At 45.9% G+C, this 26,401-nt stretch overlaps 1 protein-coding gene across 1 annotated transcript; it reads left to right on the top strand.

Moving 5' to 3' along the window:
- The first annotated feature begins 6,715 nt into the window (after positions 1 to 6,715).
- Positions 6,716 to 8,457, top strand: LOC121404559 (increased rDNA silencing protein 4-like). Its single transcript, XM_041594213.1, has 3 exons — positions 6,716 to 6,952; positions 7,087 to 7,312; positions 7,448 to 8,457. The coding sequence occupies exons 1-3, from the start codon at positions 6,716 to 6,718 to the stop codon at positions 8,455 to 8,457; spliced, it is 1,473 nt and encodes a 490-aa protein (XP_041450147.1).
- The last annotated feature ends 17,944 nt before the right edge of the window (positions 8,458 to 26,401 follow it).

Genomic DNA, 26,401 nt, shown 5'->3' with positions numbered 1-26,401 from the left:
CGGATAGTGGCGATGGTAAGCATAGGAGGATACGCAACGGAAGCCACAATCGACACCGGGGCATCCAGAAACTTCATCAGCGCAAACCTCGCCCGACAACTAGACAACAACACCAACCTGCAAGATGCATGCGTCCGCATACGCCTGGCCGATGGCTCGGTCAGAGAGATCTCACAAGTTCTACTGGCGCACATCAAGCTGGATCAACGAGAGGTTCAAATCCCGCTCCTGGTCCTGCCAAACATGTTGGGACAAGTTATTGTCGGCATGGACTTCCTAGGTGCCACCGAAATGACGATCCAATGCGGCACCACGCTGCTACAGCTTCGAAACCGTCGCCCCATGCCCACTGAACCCGTGCTAACTACCATCCACGTACAAGACGCCGAACCCCGATGCCAGAAACCCCAACAAATCGCAACGAACCTACCTCCATGACCTACCACAACGCTCACGGCACACTACGGAGAACACGAATCCAAGGTCAACACCAGCAAACCGCAACCAAGCAATCGGGAAAACGAGCCCCACGGTCACTACGGAGCAAGCGCGTCCTAGGCCAACAACAGGGAACACGCATCCCAAACAAACCACGAGGATCTCACACACGAGACAAACACACTTGAACCCGGCGCTCGACACAGGAAGACCAGGTCCAAGACAAGCAACAGAGCAAGCACGCAGAGAAACCGCATCGGAAGCAGGGAACGCACGGACACCCTCAAAACCGGATCGCCAGCAGCGAAAAAGGACAACGGCCACCACCATCCGACCGCCCAGCCACACGGGAAACAGCCACGCTAACTCCACGCTGGACGGGGCCCGTAATTGAACTGACATCCACAGAGCCCCTCAACGCGGGCCCGGAAACCAGGACGATACCCCCAAGATGCACCGACCGCCGCCCTGTCGTACCCACGGCCGCCGCCACCCCGATCCTCGCCAATACACTGCAGTACCTTCCGCGTCCCGACATGATTCTTAGCGCCATGCACCGAGCCATGCCTAGTGTCAGGTCCGACATCTTCGTCGCCCGTACCAGCTGTTGGTCCAAAACAAGAGGCATCACCGAGACTCACCTGTTCATGCGCCAAACGACCGCCAATACCACCCAAGTATTGCATGAGAGATATGAACCATATCTACCCACGGCCAACGCCACACCGATCGTCGCCCACATAAGCGACTACCAACGGAGGATCCAACCGTCCAGCACACTCGACAAACCCATCCTTCCGAAAGACCCGAATCAAACCTTTGACCCCGGAGTCACCGAACCCACTGAAGACGACCCAGAACTACTGACGGATCCGCAGATCCGCAGATTCGAGAATGCCTGGACAAATAACTACCAAAGAAAACTGCCGAGAAAACCATCGTCATATGGGATAATCGACCCACCAAGCACCAACTACACCAACTACAAAGCAGCCAGAACAGCAGAAAGGCCACGATCACAGCAGCAGTAGAAAATATAACGTTACCGACGCCACGATAAAGTGACGAGATTAACAGCGACGAATCCGGAGACTCGGCAGGACAGGAAAACCAGAAAAAAAGGCGAACCTTACCACCCGCCAAGCGACGCCACAAATCTCTCCATCACTCACCCTGAAGAAAGGGGGGGGGGTAACGAACCATGGTTCTAGCCATGTCTCGTCACAAACGGCGGAGAGTCAGCGTATCCACGCTGGCCTGAGACAATAATCAAAGTGATATCCACAGAGCTAACGAACCATGGCTCTAGCCACGGTTCTCCACAAATAGCGGTGTGTCAGAAACTCCGGAAATAAAATAGTCTTAAGCAACGCACACAATTAATTAAGAACTCTTGATCAACAACTCTATACATTCTTGTACACGCAACAATTTAAAACACCCCACCTCTTGGGACATTTCGCAATCGACGGCCTACATAAGAAATATCATTTGCGTTATTTCACAATAAGTCATGCCAGCATAAAATTATCGACTTACCACTCAACTTCCGCAATGCAGAGTTAGCAAAAACTCATTTTTGAAACCAAATATCCATTCTGCATTATTTCGCAATCAGCGAAGATAGCACAAAATGTTCGGTCACTCACCTCCTGGCGATCTTTCGCAACCATTCGGCCTCAGGTCATAAACTTACCAATCAACTTCCGCGATGCAGAGTTAGCTAAAACTCATTTTGAAACCAAATACCCAATTCCCAACTGCACCTTCCGGGATGCAGCATCAGCAAAACCACCCCGACGTACTAGAAATTGTCAACGAAGCACCAAGCTTCGACCTAGTTACCACACCCCACAATTATTGTTATTAAATAACCTTAAGTCAGCAAGAACTAATTATTTCCGGGTCTCAGGTGCGATCGCCAGCTGCATAAAAGTGCCAAGATCGGCCGAAAGAATAGGCAGTCCATCAGCCTAAACACAAGATAATGTACGAGGCAGTCCATCAGCCCGAATACAAGTCACAGGCAGTCCATCAGCCCGAGCACAAGACACTGACTAAGCAATCCACCAGCGCACCATACAACTACAAGCCAGAGTAACAACGTAAAAGAACTAAGTGAATGAAAAAGAATACTGAATAAAACCAAGAAACCAACAAACAAAAACTCTCGCATCATCATTTCTCGCTTGCCTACTGCATTTTTCCAGCCAGCCAGCCCGACACCTGAAGTTCTTGTAGCGGACCCTGGACAGACTGATGCATACCTCAGCCTGAAATAGGACCTCACAATTGGAATGGCCTCCTGGTACCGAAGGTTCGTCCCAAACTTCGCCACGGTGGTCCAGCCAATGACCAAGCTGTTGAAGAAGGCCCAGAAATGGGATTGGATGGAAGAGCAGCAACAGGCATTTGACAGCCTCAAAGAAAAGTTGACCTAGGCGCCAGTTTTGGCGTGTGCCGATTTCACTGAACGGTTTGTACTACAAACAGACGCAACTGTTACCAGGAGGGAGGATAACCAGCTGTCGGACCTGGGAAGCTGCGTTTCCATGAGAGAAAGCATCGCACGCGTACTTGGCGACGCAGCGGCAGTGCGTGCACTGACAGAGGACTCGAAGGTGGTCGTCTTGGAGATCCGCGATCTCGACTCCCTCGCGACAGAGCGTGAGATCTGTACCGCCATCGCGAGCCAGTTCGGGATTGAGGAGGGACGAGTCAGGGTGCGAAGCCTGCGACGTGGCTACGCGGAGTCCCAAACGGCGGTGGTCAGCCTGCCTTTTTCCCTGGGCAAAGCAGTAATGCAGCGGGGACAGGTGCGGATCGGCTGGACCGTCTGCAGGATCCGAGAAAGAGAGGGTCTCCCAAGATGCTACAGGTGCCTGGAACCCGGGCATATTGCAAGTAATTGCAAGAGCTCGGTGGACAGGAGCGGCTGCTGCATCAAATGCGGTGGACAGGGGCACAAGGCAGCCGAGTGCAGCAAGGAGCCATCGTGCTTTATCTGCTCAGCAGCTGGGATGAAGGAGACAAGGCATCAGGCAGGCAGTAGGAGCTGCCCAGCCGCAAGCAGCGGGGTCAAGAACGCCAGATCCTCATGCAGTTGATCCAACTAAATTTGAATCACTGCAAGGCGGCGCAGGATCTCCTGGCGCAGACGGTGCGTGAGCTGGGCTCGGAGGTGGCAATCCTCAGCGAACCCTACAAGGTGGGGAGCAGCAGCGTGTGGGCCACGGACAGCACTGGCAAAACTTCCCTGTGGCTCTGCGGAGTGAATGCTCCACAGATGCGCGACGCCAAGTCAGCAGAAGGATTCGTCCGGGCGAACGTTGGAGGTACGTGGCTGTACAGCTGCTACCTGGCGCCCAGTCTCTGGCTGGAGAGCTTCAGCAGGATCCTGGACGATCTGTGCAGCGACCTGAGAGGACGGAGCAACGTCGTGGTCGGGGGCGACTTCAATGCCTGGGCCCAGGAATGGGGGTCCTCCCGTACCAATGCCAGAGGTCGCACGGTGCTAGAAGCTTTCGCCACGCTGGACATCGTCCTGCTAAACGAAGGGTCCCGGCAAACCTTCAGCAGGGCAGGCACGGGGTCAGTCATTGACATCACATACGCCAGCAGCGCGCTGGCACGCCACGCTCGATGGAAGGTCAGCGAGGTCTACACCGCCAGCGACCACGAGGCAATCCAGTGCTCGGTGGGCGTGCCTGGGCGAGGGGCAGAACCTCCCCCCCAAAGGAAGGCATACCGGCAGGACACGCTGAGGCCGCAGATCTTCGCAGACGCACTGGGGAGCTTCTCGGCTACAGAAGCGGATGGAGCCAATGAGAGGGCCAACAAACTGGCCTCCGCATTGGAGGGCGCATGCGACCAAAGCATGCTCCCGAGGCGGACATTCCGGTCGCACCAAGTGCCGGTGTTCTGGTGGAGCGAGGAGATCGCTGAACTCCGCAGAACATGCCTCCGCGCCAGAAGGCTTCTGCAACGGGCTAGGGGCACTTCGCGCCTGGACAGCTGCAGCGAGCGCTACAAGGCGGCAAAAAAGGAGCTGAAGACAGCCATCAGGAGCAGCAAGAGGGAATGCTTCCTCAAGCTGTGCGATGCAGTTGAAGAAGATCCCTGGGGACGTGCGTACCAGATGGTGGTAAAGAGGATCAACGCGGGAGGCAAAGCCCCAACTGATCCCGAGGAGCTGGAGGGGATAGTTAGCGCCCTGTTCCCACGAGGGCAACGGGTCGTGAGCTCTCCACGGTCAGAGTTAAGACGAGGCGAGATATCCGAGGTCACGGAAGACGAGGTACGGCGTGCGGGCAGACGCCTAAAGCCCAAGAAGGCACCGGGCCCAGATGCGATCCCCAACAGGACGCTAAAGCTGGCGCTAGCGCTGCTCCCGACGGAGGTTGCTGGCCTGTTTAACCAGTGCCTACAGGAGGGCACGTTCCCCGAGAGGTGGAAGAGGCAGCGGCTGCTACTTCTGGCTAAGCCGGGAAAGCCACCAGGAGAGGCCTCCTCCTACAGGCCCATCTGTCTGCTGGACACCATCGGGAAGGTCTTCGAGAAGGTGGTTACAACGAGGCTGAGTGCAGCCATCGAAGCGGCTGGCGGTCTCTCCCCGGGCCAATACGGCTTCAGGAAGGGGAAGTCAACGCTGGACGCCATCTCAAGAGTGGTAGAAACGGCAAAGGAGGCATGCGCGGGAACCAGGTGGAGAGGTGGAAGCAAGTCCTACTGTCTGGTGGTGACGCTGGATGTAAGGAACGCCTTCAACTCTGCCGATTGGGGCCGAACGCTGGAGGCCCTCAGAAGCTTCAACATCCCGGGGTACCTGCTGAATATAGCTTACAGCTATTTCAGCGCCAGGGTACTCACGATGGACACGAGTCTGGGTTCCAGAGCATACGAAGTCTCAGCCGGAGTCCCGCAGGGCTCCGATTTGGGACCCCTGCTCTGGAACGCCATGTACGATGGAGTTTTGAGGTTGCCGATGCCAGCCAGCACAAGCTTGGTAGGCTTCGCGGACGATGTCGCGATAGTGGTGGTCGCAAAGGACCTTGCCGCCGTGGAAAACCTCGCCAACGAGGCTATCCAAGCCGTGGAATCGTGGCTAGCGGTAGCAGGCCTCGAGCTGGCGGCCCACAAGACGGAGGCTGTGCTCATATCGAGCCGGAAAGCGGTGGAGACTGCCATCGTGCAAGTCGGAGGGACCACGATCACCTCCCAAAGGTCGATTAAATACCTGGGTGTCCACATAGACACGAGGCTATCCTTCAAGGAGCACCTGGAGTACATCAACAAGAAGGCCAGCGGAACCGTAGGATCGCTCTCGAGGTTGCTGCTCAACACCAGAGGCCCAAAACAGGCAACGAGGAAGCTGCTGACGAGCGTTGTAATGGCGCAAATGCTCTACGCCGCGCCGGTGTGGGCGAAGGCCGCAACGGTGAAAAGCTATATGCGGGGGCTGGAGGCCACGTATCGGCTATGCGCCATCAGGATCGCATGCGCGTTTCGGACCATCTCGGACGAGACAGCGCTGGTCATCGCCGGGCATATTCCTCTAGGGGAGCTGATCCGGGAGCGCAGGGAAATTTACGACGCCCTGCAGGACGACGAAGCAGGAATCAGCAAGGCAGAGCTGAAGGCTGCCGCTAGAAGGAGCAGCATGGAGAAATGGCAGAGGAGGTGGGACAGCTCCCAAAAAGGGCGCTGGACGCACTCCCTCATCCCACACATCTCGTCCTGGGTCGGAAGGAAGCACGGGCAGGTAGACCACTACCTAATCCAGGCGCTGAGCGGGCATGGCTGCTTCCGCAGCTACCTCAAGCGCTTTGGGCACGATACGGAGGACTGGTGCCCGGAGTGCGGCTCTGGCATAGTGGAGGACGCTCAGCACGTCCTCTTCGAGTGCCACCGGTTCGCATACGAGCGACAGGAGCTTGAAGCAGGGTCTGCAATATGCGTCAACAACCTGGTGCCGCTGATGCTGGCAGACCAGAGAATCTGGGAAGCTGCCGCGGTGTTCGCCGCGAGCGTTATGAAAACGCTCAGGGCCATGGAGAGAAGGCGGAAGGAGCAAACGAAGTAGGTGTCTCTGCGCGGGCGAAGCAATGCCTTGCGGCAGTACCGCTAGTCGCACGACCCCTACCCCATCTGTCCCCCAACTGTTCGTATCATATTGTATTGTTCTTAGGTATAAGCACTATTGAGGAAGCCATTAAATGAATACAAAAAAACACCCCAGCAGAACCCAACAGAGCGGGCCAACAGATCAATCAAGACAATGATAGCACAATACGTGGAACAGGACCAGCGAACCTGGGATGAGCTTCTGCCCGAACTAAATCTGGCCGTTAATAGCAGCACCTCAGACACGACGGGTTTCAGCCCCGCCTTTCTGATGCATAGACGGGAGCCCTGCCTACCCGGAGCACTGTACGACGATGTCACGCTAGGGCCAAGCGAGACCAGCGAGGACCCACAACACAAGGCGTCGAGGCTCAGCGAAATCTTCCGGGTGGTACAGGAAAACACCCAGCGTGCTTCTCAAGAGCAAAGTCGAAATTATAATCTTCGCCGACAACTTCGCCGCTAAACTGGCTCCAAAGTTTGAGGTACCGTATCGGGTCATCAAGTTTATCTTCCCGGCCATAGTGCGGCTGCAACAACACCCTGAACGGCAACGACGAACCGCCGGGCTGGCGGATCTCAATGTTTTCCACGACCACCACGATGACAGCAGCCGCCAACGCGAAAACATCGCAGACGAAGACGACCCGGGCAAAGGAGCCACCACCCACGCGAGTTCATGAGGGCCACTTAGGACAGTGCGCTGCCCTAACGTCCTCGCTCCGAAAGGAGCGACCGCGGCCATGCCACAGTAAGATACGTATAACTCCCGTTAAGGGACTAATCATAAAGCAGAGAACCAATTGTAAATCGCATCTATAGGCAGGTCAGGGTATAGACACAAAATGGCTAGGCAGGTTTTAACCCATCAAGGTTTCTTCCGTAGCAAAACAGCGACGAGTCACCCAGACGCTGCACCACCCCACGCCTTCACCGGGGGAACACTCCACCCAGCATGCCGATCCCGGAGGCATCACATCCCACGTGGCCCTGCACCAGCTACCAGAGCTCGACGAAGGCCCGTCCACCTCCCGCGTGGCACTACGACGGCTCGCAATAGCCGGCGACACCACTGTGGCAACCAGCCAGGAAGGACGACCCGAAGAACCTATCGGGGAGCTGCTGCTCCTAAGACGGGAGAACGCGGTTCTCCGTAGTGAGCTGAAGCGCCTGCGACAGCGGGAACAGCAGCGACGACCCACTACGGGGACGCTAAATACAGAGCCCCAAACCCACCAGCGGCTGAAATCCCCCCCCACCACCAGTAGCGGCACCACAACGCGTAGGCTCCTGGCACCCTCCGCCAGGCACAGCCCGGAGGACCTGCCGCCCAAAGAGGGTACCGAAACCAGTATCAGCACCGATAGCGAGGTCGAGGTCCTGTGGGACGGACGCTTTGGGAAGGCCCGACCCTCCATGGCACAGCGACCCCAATCCACCGGGAGGAGCCACCAGCCCCGACTCAGGGAAGCTTGCCCCCTCAGCTGGCAGTGGGTGCTGTCGACGCCCCGGACAGAGCCAGCGACGGCCCCCAGCGTCACCAGGGCCTCGAAGGTCTGGATCGAGGCCGCCCGAGCAGCTAAGGAGAAGCAGAGCGAGGAGGAAGAGCAGAGCGAGGAGGAGGGACTATGCGAAACCGAAACTCCGGCCGACAGCGGGAAAGGGTCGGAAACCACGGACGAGACCGACAGTGAGGTCCCTAGTCCATTTCCCAGCCGGGGTGACGAGGATAGCACGGAGGAGTACCCGTGGACGGAGTCGGGCATCGACGACGGGCAGCTACGCCACCACCAGAGGCACGGGCCACCACGCAACCTCCCGAACCACGGGCAGCTACGCCACCTCCAGAGGCATGGGCCACCACGACATCTTTTAGTCCTAAGTCATCCTCATTAAATAGCCATAAATATAGCGCCTAGCTTTTTTCTGGTGAGAACCAGACATTAGTGGAAACAGAACCACAACCAGCACCAGCACCAGATCCAGCCCCAGAACCACCACCGGAACCAGCGCCAGAACCACCACCGCGAGCGAAAGAGCGAAAGAGCGAAAGAGCAGAGAGCAAGAGCAAAGACAACGAAAAGAGAGCAACAGCAACGTCAACGAAAAGAGAGCCAACCCACCTGCCCACCCACATCAACGAGCTTGGACCGCTGCTCACGCCGTAGCGCAGGCGCACGCAACGATGAGCAGGGGAGAAACGCGCAGACTCCCGGCCGCTAGCGCGACCGAAGGAACTCCCACCCACCCACAGAGCCGAGCTCGGACCGCTGCTCACTCCGTAAAAAGCCGAAGCACCAGCAGCTATGGGCAGAGAACCGAGATTTCGGGGCTATCGAGGGAACGCGCAAAACAGAGGATCGAGACAGAAGTTTGAACTCTTGAACGCACCGGTCGTTAAAAAAACACAGTACGCCCCGCTACCCAAGCGTGGAGCCGTAGTCCGCTACCTTCCCGTCCCCTCCCCCTTCCCCCACGCCTACCATATTTCCTCCCGGGGACGCCAGCTGAATGAGACAGTACTCCCCTGCTCTGTCCCCGCACCCAAGGGCTGCTAGGCGTTCCACTCCCACGGGGTCTGCTTCCCATGGGACGTGCACGATGTCCATATCGACCACGCGGTTTTCCACCACTACCCATAACCCTGGGCCAGCACCGCCCCACGTCACACACTGCCCAGGCGGCACTTCGTCCCGTCTACATGCCTCCCCGACCCCGTCTCAATGGTCTTTAATACAAATTTTTGCTGTAGGCCGGGCCCTGGACAGACTGAGAGACTGTACCTTGGCTGCGAAACTTCCTTACAAGTGCGAATTTAAACACTCTCCGAAGATAACTGTCTATAGAAACCCCGGAACACAAACTGGGAAAAGTTTAAAAAGACAGTTACCTCGAAGCTCGCGACTCGTGCGGGCATAGTGGAGTCCCCGGAAGACATAGAAGAAGGAAGATGTCCCTAGAAACCCTATCCAAGGACCTACTGGATGCATACCATGCATCATGCCTACCCTCGAGAACGAAAAAGAGGACCAAACCATTCTGGTCGAACTGGGACCTATCGCTCCAAAGAAACAACCTCAAAGAATTCTTCAAAATCGTCAAACAGGCATACAAAATCCTACTGAGGGAGTACAAGAAAGAAATACGCAGTGCACAAAGAAACTCGTAGAGGAACTTCTGCTCCAATATCAAAAAGTCCCAGAAATGGCTAGACTCCGGACGTTGCTATCAAAGCAACCTACCATACAGAGTCAGCTGAAGCGAACTGAACGGACTGAGGCCCCTGAGCCCTAACTGCACTAATGGAAGCTCATTTCCCAGGATGCACCGAGGTTGCTGACCCTACAGCGCATCAGGACATAGTAACTGAGAAACAGCATCCCCCAATGGATCTCATATCGTCTAAGAGAATCCACTGGGCTATAGCACTAACCATACAGTATATAGATGTGCCAGTTCATACATCGAACGTGTCGCAGCTGAGTTTTATCAATTCTTTTTTTCCGAAACCGTTTTGAGTTTGTTTCGAGGTTCGTTTCCAGGTTACGTAAATGTGTGAGTGCCTTTTATTTTTATAAATTGGGTCACTCATCACTCAATAAGCATAGACGTGCAAGTTACACGCTCCGTCAACAAGTGCATTTTTCGGTCAAACCTGCAAACAACAATATATCAGCTGCTGGTCAATACAAGTATAAGGTACTTATCAACATAAGGTATAAAGGTATACATTTTGTGCGTCGGTGTGTTTGTGTTGTTGCTTTTCGTAAGTACGCCCTCTCATTACATTTAGCCGCTCTTTGTCGTAGTTATTTCCATCTATCACTCTCTCTATCACCTAACTCTCAATAACTGTTCTTTCGCTTTCGCTCTTGTAACTTTTTGTGCAGTAACGCTCTCACCTATAAGCTGTTGCTGCAACCACTCTCCTCTGTCATCTTTTACCGATTTCGCTTGAAGCATTGCTCTAAGCATTTGCTCTACACAATGGTCTGATTGCTATTTGTTTTGAAGTTTTTTTCCCGAAGTAAACAAAAATAAAAGACATAAATATGGAATTTTCTGTCGTCTGTGCCAAAAAAACCTGCAAGAAGCAGATCACCCATGTCCAGCCCAATATCCCCTGCTGGCTTTGCGAAAGCGTAGTGCACGCAAAATGTGTAGGGATCTCGGGCCGTGTAGGAGACGCCATTTCCCAAAACTACGGCCTACATTATAGTTGTGAGGAATGCCGTGCTGTGGAAAACGACATGCGTTCGTTCGTGAGGCAGACGCGGAGTGGCTTCAAAGAGCTGATCGTAGGCTTTAAACAGCATGGCTCTTGGCCATGAACACTCAGTTCAGCATTTTACAGCTGCTGGCTGAGTCTCCGAGGCGCAAGAAGTCTACTCCGCGGGACTTGCAAGTGCCGACTGCCTCATGTCCGCCGGCATCTGAAAAACTTACTCCGACCACTCCCTTAGTGCAGCAGTTGATTACGTTTGCTACTCCAAGGACAAAGATCGCTGCTGGTGATGCAGATTCGGGAGCCGAATGCGTCACTTCGGAGAGTATGCAGTTAGAAATGTCTGTAGAGTCCGTGTCCATCGAGTCCGCACCCAACCCCTTAACTATTCCCTCAGTTTGGCTCCCCCTTCACCAGCTAATAGATGTCCAGGACCACCGGAGACTGCCATCACAGGTACTAGGCCTGTGGTGCCAAAACCACTGGTGGGAGTCCCACCAAAGCGACAAGTTTTTGTCTCGCGGCTAGCCCCTGACCTCACATCCAATGATGTGACCGCTTTTATACAAAGCAAAATAAAAGCCGTCGGCTTAAAGGTGGAAAAATTTAACTTTTCTTACGCCAGGGAGATATCTTCCTTCACGATAAGCGTCTCCCCAACTCAATTTGAAACCATTTGTTCCGCCAAGTTTTGGCCGGAGCATTTGGTGGTTAAAGAGTTTAAGGCTAAGGCCCCATTACTCTTCCTAGCATTCAGACCAGTGCTCCATCTCCATCCTCATCTTCCACCTCTACTTCCACCCATCCAAAAAACTAACTTCCTCTCTTGTAGTTACCTACCAGAATGCTAGAGGCTTGCGTAGGAACCTCAGCACTCTTTTCCTTGAGAGTCTCGCATTCTCGTCCCACGTTATTTTGTTCACCGAGACCTGGTTAAAGCCGGACATCCTTAGTTCCGAAGTTTTGGCAGGTCGGTACATAATTTTAGAAATGACCGTTCGTTTCGACGTGGAAGTGACGTCCTTATTGCAGTGGACTCAAACTTCACGTCGGAACATTTCAACAAGACCTGGAATTCCTGTGCGTAAAACTGATTCTCCCAGGCTTTTCCATTTTCATTACTTGCTTGTATATTCCACCTTCCTCGGATATCTTAATATACGAGCATCACCTGTCCGCTTTAAAAACTGTTTCTTCCTTGCTATCAGATAAAGACCATATGATAGTTCTTGGTGATTTCAATTTGCCAGGTACTGTTTGGTCTTCGGTAAACGAGTCTAATAACCTTGTACCCATGTCACGACATGACTTTATCGACGGCTTGCTAGACCTATCCCTGTCTCAAGTCAACCATGTGAAAATTTCCTTGGGTCGATTGCTTGAGATTTACTTTGTCTCGGATCCGACCAGAGCGTTGTTAACCTGAGCCCTTCCGCTCAGTATACCTGAGTAGTATACAGTATACAGTATATTGGCCCTACTCTATTGGGTCGAATGGATAGGCTATCCGAACGTGTCCGCTGCTTTCGTAAAGCCGAGTTTACGAAGCTTAATAACCTTATTAGGGATTTTGATTGGTCCGCTCTGTACTTGTGCACTGACGTTATGAAAGGCACAAACATTTTTTACAATGTACTTGACACATTTTTTGATTCTTGTGTCCCACTTTCTTTTCCGGTTAGATCTGGAAAGCCTCCTTGGTTTACCAAAGAGTTATCCAGTCTAAAAAATTTAAAATCAAGACTTTATAAAAATTTTCGAGAAGTTGGTTCTCCCTCTTCTCTTTCTCACTATGTAATAGCTCGGTCAAATTTCTCCATTCTTAACGCTCAATGCTATAAAAACTACCTATCTCGATGCAGGATACGATTTTCACAGGACCCTAAACAGTTTCACAGCTTCGTAAATAGTAAGCGTAGAACGTCCATCCATCCTCGATATCTTTTCTCAATATGTCAGATCTTTTTGCCAAATTTTTCGAAACAACCTATTCTCATGAAAGCTACTCTGGTTAGCCGTAGCCATACAGTTTACCAAGGTCGAATGGCATCTTCAGCCCTTTGTTAAATGAAAGCTCACTGCTTCATGTTCTTCGACTAGTTAAGCCGGTGTTTTCACCAGGTCCCGACGGAGTTCCCGGCTGTGTACTTAGGTACTGTGCCGACGCTCTGTGTGGACCCTTGCTTAAACTATTCACCCTATCCATTAACTCTTCATGCTTCCCCCCCATATGGAAGGAATCTTTTATTATTCCGCTCCATAAGAAAGGTAGCAAGTCTGATGCAAATAATTATAGAGGTATATCTAAGTTATCCGCTATTCCTAAAATGTTTGAAAAAACTTTAACTCCGCATTTGCAACATCTCTGCAAATCACTTATATCTCCGTCCCAGCACGGATGTATAAGGCGACGATCAACAACCACAAATTTATTAGAGTTTACCTCTTTTATCATTAAAGGCTTTCAAGGTAACTTGCAGACGGATGTCATTTACACTGATTTTAGTAAAACATTCGATTCTGTAAACCATTCCCTTTTAGCACAAAAACTTGACCTTTTAGGGTTTCCGCCTAATCTCTTGAGATGGATTTCTAGCTACCTTTGTTCTAGGTCTCAAAGAGTCCTCTTCAAAAACTCCTTCTCTTCACCTGTTAAGGATACTTCTGGAGTACCACAGGGCAGCCATATAGGCCCCCTACTATTCACACTCTTTATTAATGATCTGCCTTCAGTATTAACAAACTCTCGAGTACTCATGTATGCGGATGATGTTAAACTTTGTGTCCAGTATAAGGACATTTCATTTCACACTCGCCTGCAATCCGATCTCAATAACTTTCAATCATGGTGTTGTGCAAATATGTTACACCTAAATGCCTCGAAATGCAAAGTAATGACATTTCATCGCTCCAGCCCCCTTTTGGCTCCTTATAGCCTCTGCGGTGGTTCTCTTGAGAGAATTACCTTGGTTGATGATCTTGGTGTTAAATTAGACCCAAAGTAAAAGTTTTCTGAACACATTTCTACCATGGTAAATTAGGCCATGAGTGTGCTTGGGTTTATAAAGAGGTGGTCAAAGGAATTTGACGAAGGAATTTGACGACCTCTATATAACGAAGACTCTCTACATCTCGCTTGTTCGTCCGATTTTAGAGTACGGCTCTTGTGTATGGTGCCCCCAGTACAAAGTACACCAGGACCGTATAGAATCAGTCCAGAAAAACTTTTTACTTTTTGCTCTGCGTGGCCTTAACTGGGATGCAGGTGTGAGACTGCCATCTTATCCTCGTAGATTGCTTTTAATAAACCTTCCAACCTTAGTTAGTCGTAGAAAAATGCTTGGTGTGATTTTTATGCACAACCTGATCAAGGGTGACGTAGATAGCCCTGACTTGTTGAGCCGCATAAACTTTACGATTCCTATTAGATCTACTAGAAACTTCATTCCTTTGTTCCTTCCGCTTTGTAGATCGAATTATTCCTTGCACGAACCATTTAGGGTACTTTGCTCGGACTTCAATTCCCTCTACCACAGAATATCAACTACTAATTCCCTTCCTCTTCTTAAATCACTAATACTAACATACCTTTCCCGTAATTAATTATATTTTTTAGCTATCTTTGCATGTTTAGCTCTTTGAGTTGTGTTTAGCTCTAATTTTCCTCGAATTTTAGTCTAACACCTATCTTTCCTGCATGCTCGCGATCGGTTCGGTAACACGCGTTGCGCGTCATGCGGCAGCGCCCCTCGGTTGGGCGGGAGGAGGGCTGCGTTTCTGCCTGGGTTCCGCGCGTAACAGGCTTCGGCTTGGTGTCGCATGGGCCACTGGTGCAGTCAATGCATATCAACGTCGAAAAAAAAAAAAAAAAAACAACATCAGAGCACGTCAGCAGATCACCACCGGCTGGCCGGCTGTGGGCTTATTATTGTTTTAAAAACTGATTATCAAGTAACTCGAAAGTAACTCAAACTTGGCAAAGGAAGGCACGGAAAAAACGGGAAACGAAATTTTCACTTAATACTGAGTGGGAAACGGGAGTACGAACGTAAACAACGAAAACAACAGCGCTAGAGGTGACATTATTTGCCACGCATATTGCAAAAGCTTGCGCTAGACGGCTCCCACCAATAGTGCTCCAACATTCTGTATAGCCTCGCCTCTGTTAAAGCTCATAACCAAAAACCAAATTTGAAGGGACCGCGTACATCAGAAACGCCTGCCCCGGAATTGGTTCAGCTTCTGAATCAATGATTTAAGGATCAAGTCAGTCTCATTTCAACAAAGATGAATGAGGCAGAAGAGCGGCTGTTAAGTTTTTTAACACGCAAGCTTAATAGTATGGCTGGTGAAATCCAGAATCTCACACAGAGAGTTCAGTTTCTACAAACTAGGCTGGGTGAGACTCAAAACCTTACAAAAAAGGTAGAGGATCTGGAAGCCCAGCTCACGTTAAGACTCGATGTACAGGCTAAGGCCAATATCGCATGCGACCTGAGGATCCATGGATTTCCGTACGTCGAAGGTGAAAAGCTGAAGCATATCTTCAACAACTTGTGCCTCAGCCTAAATCACACGCCTGCGCCTGCTTTTAGGGATATTTATCGTATGAGGCCGAACAAAAATCTTCCCCACTCCATCGTTGACCCCATCATCATTGTCAAGCTGGAACGAGTGCGCGACAAAGCGGCATACTACGTAACATCGGTATGTACAGGCGGGAAACCAAGCACTCCTAACTCTGCAGTTACTCGGCCTAAACTCACCAGCCCCAGTATATGTCAACGAGCAGCTTACCAGGGAAAACTATCAGATTTTTAGAGAAGCTCTGAACATGAAGAAGCATCGGAAGCTGCAATCCGTGTTTACGGATCTGGGAATCTGGGAAGTTCTCAAAATTGAGGACCTGAGACAGATGCAAGCTGCTTCTGAGAGTCATGCAGGTGGAGACGAGAATAGCTCGTTTCGTCAATAAATTTTTCATGTTAGCTATAAGTATTACCAATCTAACCACCTTCCTGTATTTTATTTTTAAGTGGGCCCTTAACTGTACTTACTGTAATGAAATTCTTTGTTGTGTTAAAACACACTTGATAAAAGCTTGACAAAAAGAATTGACGAATTCAGACATATGTTTATCGACTCTGGTGTGGATGTTATATGTGTGTCCGAGGCTTGGTTTGTCCCCGACTTAAGTGATTCGTTAATTGAATGTAGAGGATACAATGTATTTCGTTCTGATCGTGTAGGGCATGCCGCGGGCGTTGCAACATACATAAATAACAAGATATCTGCAAAACTCCTCTGTAAGCAAAGACCAGATAGTGCCATAGAATACATATTTCTAACGATCAACATCAATAGAAGAAATATGCTTCTTGGTTGCATATATCGACCAAATCGAAACATTGACTACTCAGACCTGACATCACTTATTACTGACATTTCCTTGACTTATACAGACGTAAACCTAGCAGGTGACTTTAATTGTGATATTCTTAGAGAATCCTCATTAACAGATAGCATGTGGAGCCTTGACTTAAATATAGTGAACCACCAGCTCCCCACACACTTTACAAAAATCAGAAACACACTACTAGACCTATTCTTTGTCGACAGTACTGACCTACTAGACCTATTCTTTGTCGACAGTACTGACAAAATTCTACTATATGACCAACTCACAGCACCAGGATATTCAAAACATAACCTTATTTTCTTGAGCTATAATTTTAATTCTGACTAACATAACTAACATAACTTTTACAGAGAGTTCAAGAACATTGCCTTGAAAAACTACACACTGACATTAGCATTCTTGACTGGACATCAATACTCTATATGTTGTCTGTAAATTCTCAGCTTGCCCAACTTCAATCAAACATTGACTATCTTTACAGTGAACATGTACCTATTAAGAGAAAGACAGTCAAACGAACAGATAACTCATGGTTCAACCCGGAGATAAAGCTGAGTATCATCAAACGCAATGAGGCTTCCAAAAAATTTCAAAAAAGATCAGACGTAACTAAACTAATATACTCTGCCAAGACCGCCTTCTACTCGTCAAAGTTTAACAACGCTCTGTGTAGGAAGAAGAAATGGCAAATGATTAAAAGTATAGGAATTGGCAAAAAAAACAATAAATTCGCTAGTTGACATGGACGTAAATAATGTTATCAAAAAAATTTTGCAATTAGTTGTACCGGACCCACCACCAACCCTTGTAACGAACCATGGTTCTAGCCATGGCTCGTCACAAACGGCGAAGGGTCAGCGTATCCACGCTGGCGGGAGACAATAATTTAACTGATATACACAGAGCTAGCGAACCATGGCTCTAGCCACGGTTCTCCACAAATAGCGGTGTGTTGGGACATTTCGCAATCAACGGCCTACATAAGAAATATCATTTGCGTTATTTCACAATAAGTCAAGCCAGCATAAAATTATCTCAACTTCCGCGATGCAGAGTTAGCAAAAACTCATTTTTTGAAACCAAATACCCATTCTGCATTATTTCGCAATCAGCAAAGATAGCACAAAATGCTCGGTCACTCACCTCCTGGCGATCTTTCGCAACCATTCGGCCTCAGGTCATCAACGTACCACTCAACTTCCGCGATGCAGAGTTAGCGAAAACTCATTTTGAAACCAAATACCCAATTTCCAACTGCACGCAGCATCAGCAAAACCACCCCGACCTACTAGAAATTGTCAATGAAGCACTAAGCTTCGACCTAGGTACCTCACCCCACAATTATTGTCACCAATAAGTTAGCAATAAGCAATTATTTCTGGGTCTCAGGTGCGATCGCCAGCTGCATAAAAGGGCCAAGATCGGCCGAGAGAGCAGGCAGTCCATCAGCCCAAACACAAGACACAGGCAGTCAATCGAGATTCAATCGTGGGTGTCAATAGAGTAAATCGAGCCGAAATACGTCGCGCCCAAATAAAACACTAAATAAACCAATAATAAAAAACCCACTTAAAGACATTCAAAAAAAGGGTGTTGTGATTTAAAACCGCTTTCTTTCAGCTTCCTGGCCAAGTTCCTGGTTCCTTCCCCATAAAAGACTGAGCCTACCTCAGCCTGAGATAGGTCCTTACACCCTGAACTTGACATCAGCGCCCTATAATTATACTGTTCCTAGCTTTAGTTTCTGTTATGTTAGTCCTAATGATGTTCTAAAATCCATTCTTAAAATTAAATCAAATGCAATTGGCCTAGACGAAATGAACCCGAAATTTTTGAGAATAATACTCCATAGAATCATCATGCAAGTTACTCACATTTTCAACACAGCCATGACCACATCAATTAATTACACTAGTCAACACGATTTTTCCTCAAGGAACAAAACTAACTTTTTCTTAAAGATTTGGGGCTTAGAAATGGTTGGATGATATTTATTTTTTTCTATGGCAGAACTTTTTTAAAAAAATTTTTGAAAACTGGTATTTTTTTTTTAAGCTTTTTTCAGAGGTAGCGCTTGTTTTTTTCATATTACTCTAGTATCTAGTAATGAGTTGCGTTGTCGTTGGCAGGAGGGGGCAGGGGAAGCAACTGAAAATTAATTTCTTCATTCTGGCTATAATTATTATCCGACCGACAGACAGACAAGGCTATATCGACTCGGCTATTGATGCTGATCAATAATATATATACTTTATGGCGTCGGAAACGTTTCCTTCTCTGCGTTACACACATCCACTTTTACCACAAATCTAATACACCCTTTAACTCTTTTTTGAGTACGGGTATAATAAATGAAACCATATTAAGACATGTAGAAATATCAAACACTCCCATTAGCTACATAGAGAAGACAACTAATTTAGGCTTTATAATAATCAGTACTCTGTCGTGGGATGATCATGTTAGCAAAGCAGTTGGAAAAACATATGGGATTTTAAGAGCACTTAATATTACCAAGCAATTTATACCAGTAAGCATCCGGATGCAGATAGCAAAAGCATACCTAGTACCTGTACTCACTTATGGGATTGAGGCATTTGGAAACTGTGGCTACGCAAACAGGCAAAAGTTCAGCGTGTGCTTTTATAATATAGCTAGATACATATTTGAATTAGGCGCAACGACAGAATCTCTGCATTTAAAATATATAAAATATAAAATTTTCGACATGACTCTATTCAAATGGATTGACTATAAGATGCTTACGTTCCTACATAAAATAATCCTCACCAGACAATCCCAATATCTGTATGAAAAACTTAGATTTACCAATTCCGCAAGAACGAAATATATTATCACCATTCGATATAGAACACTAAACTCTGAGAGACATTTCTTTGTGAATGTTATTCGCATATAGAATCCACTTCCACATCACATGAAAACAATACTAAACCTTTCACAATTGAAAACAGAGTTAGGTGCCCACCTTACACTAGACTAAGATTTCAAAATCAAATTTAATTTAAAATAAAAAAAAACACGAACAGTAGCATAAGAAAAACAAATCAACATATTAAACCAATAATTAGTATGTCATATTAAAAGATTCATTTAGCTCTAAGTTTAATACGAAACTAATGTGTTACCTAGTGACTAGTGCTCTAATTATAAGCCCCTTTGTTGATGCGACTTCTGCTCTCCAGATTATTCCGAATAATGAATCCGGATCGAAGGACCATAAATGTTGATGTTACTGAGACGAGTTGTAAATTCGAACTGTTTTATTCTCAAAACTTATGCACTATATATATAGGAAACTCTAACATAATTAAACTAAGACCAACTCTAAGAAAAGAACAAATGTGCGGCACTTGTTCCCACGATCATCCTTGATAGTGACAAGTGTGTGTGTGACTGTGCGACAAGTGCGTCGACAGATTTGGGTTCGACGCGACCCATGTAGATGACTTTATGGTCGAACCGATCCTAGATTTGGAAGTCCCCTTTCTCAAGTGGCCTCCTTCAAGTGGGCTGTATTAATTATGGGGTGGCTTGTGTCGTTCCTGTTCATGTTTATGAACATCTTGCCCGCTCTTGTTATGGCTACATCTTCTTTTGTAACTGGTATTAGCAATGTAAATTTGCTAATTTGAAAATTTCCTGGTGTCAAACCATCTTTGCCATTTATTTTTCTTGGTGTATAAAATGGACGATAGTTTTTTCCTTTTCCGGTATGATTTTGCACTGTTGTCGTTTCTTCTTGCTGATAGAGTATTCCTTCATTTGGGAGGTTTTCCACGATCTGAAGATTTTCGTTGCTGTCGAGCCAGTCGTGGCGCCCTTTTAACTTCACCCAGTTTGGAAGTGGTTTGGTTTCTGTAAACGTGCATTGGTAAGCATCGTTCGGCTCGATCGTTACTTTTTCCTCTATTGTATTTTCTTCTCCGTCGTCTTTTTCTTTAAAAAATATATTTTCTTCCCTGGAGTCTTCCTTTTGGTTTGTACCTTTTCCGGTATGATTTTGCACTGTTGTCGTTTCTTCTTGCTGATAGAGTATTCCTTCATTGGGAGGTTTTCCACGATCTGAAGATTTTCGTTGCTGTCGAGCCAGTCGTGGCGCCCTTTTAACTTCACCCAGTTTGGAAGTGGTTTGGTTTCTGTAAACGTGCATTGGTAAGCATCGTTCGGCTCGATCGTTACTTTTTCCTCTATTGTATTTTCTTCTCCGTCGTCTTTTTCTTTAAAAAATATATTTTCTTCCCTGGAGTCTTCCTTTTGGTTTGTACCTTTTCCGGTATGATTTTGCACTGTTGTCGTTTCTTCTTGCTGATAGAGTATTCCTTGATTTGGGAGGTTTTCCACGATCTGAAGATTTTCGTTGCTGTCGAGCCAGTCGTGGCGCCCTTTTAACTTCACCCAGTTTGGAAGTGGTTTGGTTTCTGTGAACGTGCATTGGTAAGCATCGTTCGGCTCGATCGTTACTTTTTCCTCTATTATATTTTCTTCTCCGTCGTTTTTATACCCGTACTCAAAAAAGAGTTAAGGGGTATATAAGATTTGTGGTAAAAGTGGATGTGTGTAACGCAGAGAAGGAAAATTTTCCGACCCCATAAAGTATATATATTCTTGATCAGTATCAATAGCCGAGTCGATAGAGCCATGTCTGTCTGTCCGTCTGTCCGTCTTGTTTGACGCCTGGATCTCAGAGACTATAAAAGCTAGAGGAACCAAATTTTGTTTCTTGACTCATGTGATATCACACTGCTACAAGTGTATTTCAAAATTTCGCCCCGCCCCCTTCCGCCCCCATAAAGGACGAAAATCTGTGGCAGCCGCAATTTTAAAGATATGATAAAACTAAAAACGCAGTACCGTAGAGAATGACCATATCTACCAAATTGCCGAATCTGAATCAGATCGGATCATAATTATAGCCAGAATGAAGAAATTCATTTTCAGTTGCTTCCCCTTCCCCCTCCGACAAACGACAACGCAACTCATTCTCCTTCTCGCTCGCACACTCTGCCGCGTTCAGTGCGCGAGCAACCCCTAGCGGAGGAGATGTAGAATATGAATGGTACATCTCGAATCTACATGTTAGATGTAAAATATACATTGTAGATGTAGATGTAAATAAAAGATGTAGCAAAAAAATGTAAAATATAAAATTTTTTTTTTTCTAAAATTCTAAAAAATCATAAGCACAAAAATGTATAACTGACTGAGTACGGGTATAAGTAGAGTGGCGTCCCCAGAAGCGACTCACACGTTCCTTCTCGTTTTCTTTAAAAAATATATTTTCTTCCCTGGAGTCTTCCTTTTGGTTTGTAACAGTATCTTTTTCTCCTTCGAGTTTTTTATTTGCGTCGGTTGTTATCTTTTCATCGGCTTTTTATACCCGTACTCAAAAAAGAGTTAAGGGATATATTAGATTTGTGGTAAAAGTGGATGTGTGTAACGCAGAGAAGGAAACGTTTCCGACCCCATAAAGTATATACATATATTCTTGATCAGCATCAATAGCCGAGTCGATAGAGCCATGTCTGTCTTTTTAAAGATACGATAAAACTAAAACTTGGATGCATATATCGACCAAATCGAAACATTGACTACTCAGACCTGACATCACTTATTACTGATATTTTCTTGACTTATACAGACGTAATCCTAGCAGGTGACTTTAATTGTGATATTCTTAGAGAATCCTCATTAACAGATAGCATGGGGAGCCTTGACTTAAATATAGTGAACCTCCAGCTCCCCACACACTTTACAAAGACCAGAAACACACTACTAGACCTATTCTTTGTCGACAGTACTAACAAAATTCTACTATATGACCAACTAACAGCACCAGGATATTCAAAACATGACCTTATTTTGTTGTCCTATGATTTTAATTCTGACTAACATAACTATGACACCTTTTACAGAGAGTTCAAGAACATTGACCTTGAAAAACTACACACTGACATTAGCATTCTGGACTGGACATCAATACACTATATGTTGTCTGTAAATTCTCAGCTTGCCCAACTTCAATCAAACATTGACTATATTTACAGTGAACATGTACCTATTAAGAGAAAGACAGTCAAACGAACAGATAAGTCATGGTTCAACCCGGAGATAAAGCTGGGTAACATCAAACGAAATGAGGCTTTCAAAAAATTTCAAAAAAGATCAGACGTATCTAAACTAATATACTCTACCAAGACCGCCTTCTACTAGTCAAAGTTTAACAACGCTCTGTGTAGGAAGCAGAAATGGCAAATGATTAAAAGTATAGGAATTAGCAAAAAACGAGAAGGAACGTGTGAGTCGTTTCTGGGGACACGACTCTACTTATACCCGTACTCAGTCAGTATATACATTTTTGAGCTTATGATTTTTTAGAATTTTAGAAAAAAATTCTGATCAAGAATATATATACTTTATGGGGTCGGAAACGTTTCCTTCTCTGCGTTACACACATCCACTTTTACCACAAATCTAATATATCCCTTAACTCTTTTTTGAGTACGGGTATAATTATGAGTCGTTTCCCCCCGCCCCCTCCAGCAAACCACAACGCAACTCATTTTCCTTCTCGCTCGCACACTCTGCCGCGTTCAGTGCGCGAGCAACCCCTAGCGGAGGAGATGTAGAATCTAAATTGAACATGTATAATCTATATGTTATATGTAGAATATACATAATATATGTAGATGTAGATAACAGATGTCTTTAGAAGCGACTCAAACATTCCTTCTCGTTTTAAATGGGTTTCTTTTCTATGGCAGAACTTTTTTTTGAAAACCTTTTGAAAACTGGTATTTTTTGTTTATGATTTTTTCAGAGGTAGCGGTTCTGTTTTTCACTTAATTTAAGTATCTTACATCTGGTGGTTACCTCTTTTGCCATTCTGAAATTGATGCAGCTAAAAATAGAACTGAACTGAGATACGGCGGATCTAAAATTGGTTGACCAACCCTCCAAAAATACCAGTTTTTAAAAATTATTTAAAAAAAAGTTCTGCCATAGAAAAAAAAAAAATCATCAAACATTTCTCAAGCCTCAAATCTTTCAGAAAAAGTTGGGTTGGTTCCTTAAGGAAAAATCGTGTCGGTTAGTGTAATTTAAAATTTTTATTTTGAAAACGTCTCTCTTTTTTTTGAGGCTAAATTCAGAAACACTTTTGCCATCGCCCAATGGACACTCATAAAAATTTCTGCATCCACTATATAAATATATTTCAATGAATCTAAACACGCCTACGCCCTAGAACTATCCATAGCTGTCCTTTTGCATAGTTCTGTGAGTTTATGAAATTCCCCTGCATTTTTTATTTTGAAAGTGATTTCTCTTCTTTTCTAACGAAATAAAATAAAAATGAGGATACAAAATTAAATTAGGGAAATTTAGGCGTTAGCCAGAAGTACATCTATGATGAAAAGGTTTGAAGCTTATTGAGGAAGTTTCTTCCTTTAGACTTCGCCAGACTTTCATCTTCCAGGTAACACCAATATAATTTCCACAGAAAGTACTAAAAATAAGATCGCATGTCAAACCGAATCCCGTAATAAACAGATCATAGTGAAAAGCCAAAGCCATATAAGCCAAGGGCACCAAAATGAAATAAATTACTTTCAACTTGATTTGTTCTTCGTCCATATTTATCAAATGTTAAAATGTGCCTTAAACAAAGAGAGCGCTAAATGCACGGCAACACGCTTCGGCCTATTGAAGGAAAGCTGAAAAGATGGCAAACAGGCGAAAGGTGTGGGCAATGTGCCAAAAAAAAAGTGAGTAAAAATACTGTATCAGGCAGGCTCTTAACATTCACTTTGCGTTTTACTTTTCAGCAAAAGGTCATACTATTCATTTTAAGGCGCTCTGGAATCCACTTTTGTGAATTTGTTTACTCTTTGTACTGTTAAGCGCCAAATTTACTCCTGTTATAGCCACGCGTAAGAGCCAGCTCATAAAAAAGGCCTCTATTATGTTAACAGAGATTTATCGATAGCCAAATCGGGCTGCCACAGCTGAATTCACTTTTTTTTTACCTGACCAATTTTTTTGATCTAATTTTTAGGTTGGTTTAAATAAAAAATATTTATAACGAGAAGGAACGTGTGAGTCGTTTCTGGGGACACGACTCTACTTATACCCGTACTCAGTCAGTATATACAGCTTATGATTTTTTAGAATTTTAGAAAAAAAAAAATTTTACATTTTACATTTTTTTGCTACATCTGCTATCTACATCTACATATACAATGTCTATTCTACATCTAACATGTAGATTGTACGTGTTCCATTTAGAAACTGAAAATTAATTTCGTCATTCTGGCGATCTGATTCAGATTCGGCAGACGGGTAGATATGGGCATTCTCTACTATACTGCGTTTTTAGTTTTATCGTATCTTTAAAATTGTGGCTGCCACAGATTTTCGTCCTTTGTGGGGGCGGAAGGGGGCGGGGCGAAATTTTGAAATACACTTGCAGCAGTGTGATATCACATGAGTCTGGGAACCAAATTTGGTTACCCTAGCTCTTATAGTCTCTGAGATCCAGGCGTCAAACAAGACGGACAGACGGACAGACAGACATGGCTCTATCGACTCGGCTATTGATGCTGATCAAGAATATATATACTTTATGGGGTCGGAAACGTTTCCTTCTCTGCGTTACACACATCCACTTTTACCACAAATCTAAATACCCCTTAATTTTTTTTTGAGTACGGGTATAAAAAGGGCACAATCTCAATTGCACTGGTAATGAAGGCAAATTCAAGTCAATGCATCATAAAGTCATCTATATTTTTCCTTTTTCAATTAAGATTTGTTAAGTTGTATAAAAAGCCGTTTTCTTTTAATTTCGGTGAGGAATTTGTTGCCGTTTTGAAAACGGAAAAGTCTTACGTTTTTAAGCCGGAGCATGCCTGTATGTATAAGCCCGATGAAATTCGGCCAACTGCAGCGAAACTGTAGTTACTTTTGTGTCTGTGTATTTTTTCGATTTTGTAAACCTTTGTTCAAAGAAAAGATGGGAGAAGGCCAGAAAACTTTCGTTGTTATGACAACGTGGTACAGAAAATGTGGCAGAGGTGGAGGCCAAACTGAATGGCTAAATCAAATTCGTTTTATATTTAATACAGAATTCCCAAGTGAAAGTTTACTTCAAGAGCCTTCAATGGCAGTACAAATCTAAGTTAGTTTACAAAAGAGTAGAGCCAATTAAATCAACATAATTCAATTGACAAATACCATTTAGGAGAGTACGAGAATATTACTTTGGTTTTCTTTCAATATTTAACTAGAAACCAACGGAACCAACCCCGAACATGGTACGAAATCTTTTAAGCTTCTTTACGCCAAAATGCATTAGGCTGCATAAATATCTACTGACACGAACAAATAACGTACACATCGGGTCCAGCCTCGACGCAAAAAGATTTCCTTAAAATTCACACACACATAAAAAGACTAGCAGAAAATGATGGAGCAAAGAGAAAAACCAAATTTTCTTAATGCAAAGACTTGCATTGTGGAATTTTTATGGTTATGCTTTTGCTATGGGAGGCACGATTTTGAATAGAAGTTTGTGATGCATAGAAGAAAGTTTTATCCGACGACAGTATATTTACATGTTCAAACATACAAGCATGCCGTTTTTTTCCTTATGCATAAAAAAAAACCCTCCAGCGCTGCTTTTTAACTTTTTACTACATGAAATTACACATATAGGGGCACACACAAAGGTAGATGCACATCCATATCCAGGGGCACATGATTCGGTATTATTATTTCTGCCGTTTCTGTCGATTATAGCACTACGACTATGTACATTCCTATACGATATGAAATGTAGCTTAGCATTAGTCTTAAGTCTTTCAATACTATGGTGAAATTCATTCTTCCCGCTTTAGAGAAATGTCATTTGAGTTAATTTCTTTCTCCAATTATTTTCCATTTGGGTTGAAAACAAAAGTATCAGTGTTGTGCCTTAACTCCAATTAAAGTTTCAAGGCGCCATTTTACAGGGATTTTATGAACGAACCCATTTCGCAACCTTGCAAGGCAAGGCCTTGCCCCGTAATTTGCTTATAAAACTCTAGACTAGACATTCTATTTCTCGCACACTCTGCCTTGTTATGTACGCGAGCGCCCCTGTAGCGAGGAGATGTAGAATCTAAATGGTACATGTA

Source organism: Drosophila obscura, unplaced genomic scaffold (assembly GCF_018151105.1).
Source record: "Drosophila obscura isolate BZ-5 IFL unplaced genomic scaffold, ASM1815110v1 contig_214, whole genome shotgun sequence".
Classification (NCBI taxonomy): domain Eukaryota; kingdom Metazoa; phylum Arthropoda; class Insecta; order Diptera; family Drosophilidae; genus Drosophila; species Drosophila obscura.
Note: the sequence above shows the minus strand (reverse complement) of the source record. Positions and strands in the feature narration are given on the sequence as shown.

Excerpts from the sequence above, each read along its gene's own strand:
- LOC121404559 (XM_041594213.1), top strand. The coding sequence starts at position 6,716 with ATGATAGCACAATACGTGGAACAGGACCAGCGAACCTGGGATGAGCTT. Across the intron at positions 6,953-7,086 it reads TCAGCGAAATCTTCCGGGTG|TGCGGCTGCAACAACACCCT; the intron begins GTACAGGAAAAC and ends TCCCGGCCATAG. Across the intron at positions 7,313-7,447 it reads GCGACCGCGGCCATGCCACA|CAAAACAGCGACGAGTCACC; the intron begins GTAAGATACGTA and ends TTTCTTCCGTAG.